Genomic DNA, 5,187 nt, shown 5'->3' with positions numbered 1-5,187 from the left:
CCGAAACTTGGTTAATCTCTGAAAATACTCACTCCAATTCCAAATCCACCCAAAAAATTGACGAGATTAATAAAAATACTCACTCCAATCTGATCCGCTATTAGGCGGACTCAAATTTAAAAATCAATTCCCAAAACTTAGCCATACAACCCCTCCTAGAGCGGGCTGAACAAGAGCAGCCCGTGTTAATTTTATAAATATAAGACCCACCCAAAAAATTAACGGAATTTTGCGTGCTAAGCCAAGCCAAATCTAATATCAATTTTCCTTGTCAAATATCAATTTTCCTTGTCAAAACCCAATCCAGGAGACATGGACCTTAGCAAACCGGACGGATATCTGAACCCATGAACAGATATATGCAAAGTAATAGCAATAAATAGACATCGAATCCCGAAAAAGAAGAAGAAGAACGAGACTTGTTATGGCACATACAATACATTACAAACATAATCATTATGCTTTAACCGGATTATTCTATTTCCCCTCTTAGAAAGAAAAGAATTTAATTTAAATTAAAGTACTTAAATACATTATACAAACTTTCTAAATCATTCTGATAAATGAATTAATTAATACATGTTAAATATTAAATGTTATTGTCATGTGACTGAAAAGTCACGGATTCGAGTCTTAGAAGCAGTCTCTTGCCACAAGAAAAAGCTTGCCCCCAGTACACCCTTGTGGTGAGACCCCTCCCCGACGTAATGCACCGGACTCCCTTTTTTTTAATACATGTTAAATAAATGTTATTATCCATAAAATAAATATAAATAATGTTCAGAGGCTCCTCCAAAAACTGAGCCTTTGTAATTGCAGAAGCAACAGAATTGCTACAGATTGTCAAAGAAGATCAGGCCCGAGTCTGAGTTCTCGAAGCGAAACGCGAGCACTTCTTTCGACCATTTTTCCCTAGCGCGCATACGCAAGTCTCGAGCAGATCATAGTCTTCGTGCCAGAACAACAATGATGCCTTCTCAGGATTCTTCAAAAGCATCTTTGATGTCAAGAAACCAGCTATCGTCCATGTCTGGAAAAGCCTGGATTGTTTTCCGATAAATCTTCCACTTCGTGTATCGTAGTATTCCGGCCACTGATCTGCTGACAATCTCTTCTCAGCCAAATCAACTGCTTTCTGTGCTAATTCGGGTTTCCCCATCTTTATACACGCCAACGTAAACTGCAATATGTTAATCATAATGTTGAGTACGTTTTCTCAGCATTCGACATAGTTTTAGCTCGAAAAATGTTTACCTGCCATAGTAGAGTCGGCCAAGATCCTCCGTTATGGTAAGACCATGGGCTGCAATGTATAAAAATAGAACAATTAGCGGAAACAATGACGAAAATCGTGATTAAGCATGTGGAGTATACGAAGGCTTACGTGTTTTTCGGGTCACTGCCAGTAATGATTCGCCATTCTTCGTGTTCTAAAGCGGGGTAACAAATTTTAAGAGGCATTTGACCTACAAAATCATCCCATTTGGCCTCAATCAAGTTCAGGATACCGTCATTCTGTTTTGAGGTACCTAAAGAGGAAACAATGGACCAAAGATTCCCGAGAGTGAAAAACCGAAAATCCATGTGAGCAGGCTGTAGATTGCCGATGAAGTAGCCCCCTTCTTCGGGTATCCAATCTACTAGCCACGAAGGGATTTGTTCCGGATATATATTGAACTTGTTGACCGCGTCTGTGGAGTATTCCTCTGTCTTGTAACGATATATCTCGTTGATCTTCTTCATGTCGGCCCAATAATACTCTCGTATATGAAACGAAAGTGCACTGAGCCGGTTATTGACAGCGGCCACCAAATTCTTTGTTTCGTTGTTGACAATGAGCATCTCTCGGGAAGAACGTAGAGCCGAATAGAATAAGGCCTAGAACATGATACAGTTAGGAAAACGATGACGTGACAAAAAAGATCAAATTTCCATCTAACCCCAAATCCCGGGACATTAACATGCCGCTATAAACAACTGAAATGTTGCAGAATCAAACCCGAATACCACAATTATGTTTTATAAGAACCTCCTCGTAACAGCTAAATGGAATGAAATGAAACTCGAAAACTAATCTGAAATTAACATGCCACATGTAATAGCTGCAGAAAAATCCAAGAACGAGTTCAATCTAGCTTACTTGGATCTCAAGAGGATGCCCGTGAATTCCCATTCTTCGATCGATCATGCAGGAGCCATCGGTGACTAGCAGAGTCGGAAACATATCAAACCCATCTGATAAACACAGTCGGAGTATGAGCCTTATGCCTGTCTGGACGTCAGCCCTCTCTTGCAATGAATAGTCGCCTGTAATCTTTCCGTAAGCTCTCAATAATATTATCCACCATAACCCTGTAATCGGTGAGACAAGAATCCTTATTATGCCCCGAAACGTTTGGACAATCAAATGACAAAGAAAAAAGCGGATGATTCATGAAGAATTGCCAGTAAAATGTCAAAGCAAAATCAAATTTAAAGCTGCTTAGCCTACCGGAATCAACAGGAGCTACACGTCCAATGGCTGATTCACCAAAATCAGGATCCAAAACCTCCTCAAACGCTCCATCAACAGATGCAGTTCGAACTTTAAAACTTGCTGGCATCAACCCTTGACCAGGACTGTAACAGTCTACTGTCTTCTCCCAACTCTAACAGCCACAGGAGAAAACTTTCATTTTTATTGAAAATTCAAACATATGCGCATGATAAGTTCTATTTTTTCTTAACAAAATGAGCCAATACTACAACAATTAGAGCGAGATTCTGACTCGAGCTGTCGAATTCTGACATGAAAACACGCCTGATGCGATCCGTTTAACACGACTATCATTTATGTTGCACTTATATCATATATAATCACACGAAGTACATTGATTACATAACACGATTATGACATAACCACCCATTAATGCTCTCAAAAACTTTCACACCACTTCATTTTCTGTACAAGGTTTTCAACCAACTTGAACATTGCGAAAGGGGGTAATTACCAGTAACTATTATAACCCGGGTTAATTACATAGATGGTCCTTCAACTATAAAAAATGGAACAGAAATGTCATAAATCGGAAACGTTTAATAAGAAAATCATCGCCATTTAACTTTGGTTTCATCCATCATCCCTTTTTCCAAAAACCAACAAACAACTACCTGAGATTCCACATGGATGACATGTCACCAAAATCTCGGCATGTGGCAAAACTTTGATGACCTATTATTCACGTGGCATCTCCGGCAAATGCGCTTGCTCATGGTTACCAGCGAAAAAGACCATGGGTGAAACCAAGTTTAAATGGTGATAACTCTCTCCTTAAGAATTTAGGATTTATGTGGCAATTCTATTCTACTTCTGGTAGTTGGAGGACCATGGATGTAACTAACTCACCACAGCATCATTTCCTGATATTCTCAAGAAAGTTTTCAGCCATAAGTTGCATTAATTTATTCTTTCTTTTTCTCGTTTTTCAACAATGAAATCCAAGCAAATAAGGTTGTACTTTCAAAGCCTTGATCAAGAAACAGAAAATTCTAACGCAGCAAGAGTAATACTAATACATTGCCACATTGTCAACTGGATAACAAAAATCAAACTATGTCATAAGCCAGAAATGCACATAAATATTTAAGGCATAGCTATTCGATAAATTACCTGCAACTGCAATGTGTGAAGAAGGAAGTTTTTCACAATTTCTGTATCTCCATTGAGCAAAAAAGCAAGCGCGGACGGAGCAAAATCACGAATGAATACTTGATCATAGTTCAGCGGTTGTTTATCAGCAGGATCAGCAGCTGCAACAGTACCCACCGGATTCCCACAGTAATTGACAATAGCACCTTCAAGCAACTTCCACGCCTCCTTTTCAATCTCAGACACCTCTCTCTCAACCTTGGGAGCAGTCTCATCATGCAAGCCTTTCAAATAATCAAGGTTCACACCCGCCCCATCTATCTCTACCTTATTCGTATTTTCATCTTTAATTACATCTTTACCAGATTCAATTTTCTCAATCACCAAAGGATTCACATTAAACCCACCTTGAATGTAAATCTTCTCAAACCCCTTTTCATTAACATGGGACTCTAACGAAGTTGAATGGTTCCTAATATCAGAACCAACTCTAGGAGGAATCACTAAAACACCCCTACCTTTATCTACACCAAAGCTAGATCTAAAAACCCTAGCTCTCCCCCAATTCGAATCCGAGACACTAAAAGCTCTACGATTCGAATTGATCCCACACTTACTACTACCTATAATTCTAGACCTATTATTGATGCTATAGCATCGGATTATACAGTGATGAGCTGATTTGGATTGTGATTTCGACAAATTCTTACTCAAATTCAACTTCGGTGGAGAAAACCCAATTAGGGTTCTACAACAGGGTGAGATTCCAATACAACTACCAGCTCTAATTCTTGACATTTTAGTGAAATTGAACAATGTCTCTCTATATATATACAGTTTGATTGAACAAATCTAGCTCTAGTGGCTTTGAAAAAAGGGATTAAACCACAGAGTATATGTATATGAATCAATAACAATCTAGAATGAGAATTTTAAAAAAATATAATGAAGAGAAATTGGTACTTACAGTTGAAGAAAGTTGTTGATGAACAGCTCCAAGATGTTAGAGAGAGTGTGATTTTGAAGATTTGGTAGGTTTGGGAAGAAGAGCTTCGATGGGGTTTTATAGAGGAAGAAGAGGAAAGTTCGTGCTTGAGTTCAGAGAGATTGTTGCTTTCAAATGAAAGAAGCTAATTACTATATTGCCCTTGCTTTCCCTTGACGTGGAATTCTTCTATAATCTTTCAATTATCCGGAATGGAAGAAAAGTATTAAATCTCAAATTATTATTAATGGAATTAAATATATATATATATAATTAATGAAAAGATTATTATATTTAATTTAGTTTTATACTGTGGCGGATTCAGAAATTCACGAAAAGGATGAAATTCTTACTGATTTTTTTTTTTTTACAAAATGTCTTAAAATTGTCAATTGGGTTTCTAACGTATATCGGAATCGTCAATTGAGTCTTTCCCATAATTGAAATAAAAGTTGGTTTGGTTAGTTTATATTTTCAATTCGGTTTTGATACGTATTTTCTGATATTTTAGATTTCAATTATTAGTTCTCTAAAAAAATAGTTGAGACAGAATCAAATAATATTTTTATATATA

The 5,187-nt window shown here is 37.4% G+C and overlaps 1 protein-coding gene across 1 annotated transcript; it reads right to left on the bottom strand.

The window, feature by feature from the left end:
• Positions 1 to 487: 487 nt before the first annotated feature.
• LOC136220110 (alkaline/neutral invertase A, mitochondrial) lies at positions 488 to 4,689 on the bottom strand. The gene is made up of 6 exons (XM_066007811.1): positions 3,650 to 4,689; positions 2,492 to 2,648; positions 2,141 to 2,352; positions 1,385 to 1,878; positions 1,255 to 1,303; positions 488 to 1,180 (listed from the first exon to the last, which is right to left on the bottom strand). Exons 1-6 carry the CDS (start codon positions 4,424 to 4,426, stop codon positions 854 to 856), a joined length of 2,016 nt encoding a protein of 671 aa, XP_065863883.1. The 5' UTR covers positions 4,427 to 4,689; the 3' UTR covers positions 488 to 853.
• Between the last annotated feature and the right edge of the window lie 498 nt (positions 4,690 to 5,187).

This window comes from Euphorbia lathyris, chromosome 2 (assembly GCF_963576675.1).
Source record: "Euphorbia lathyris chromosome 2, ddEupLath1.1, whole genome shotgun sequence".
NCBI lineage: Eukaryota > Viridiplantae > Streptophyta > Magnoliopsida > Malpighiales > Euphorbiaceae > Euphorbia > Euphorbia lathyris.
This window is presented reverse-complemented; position numbering and strand designations above follow the sequence as displayed.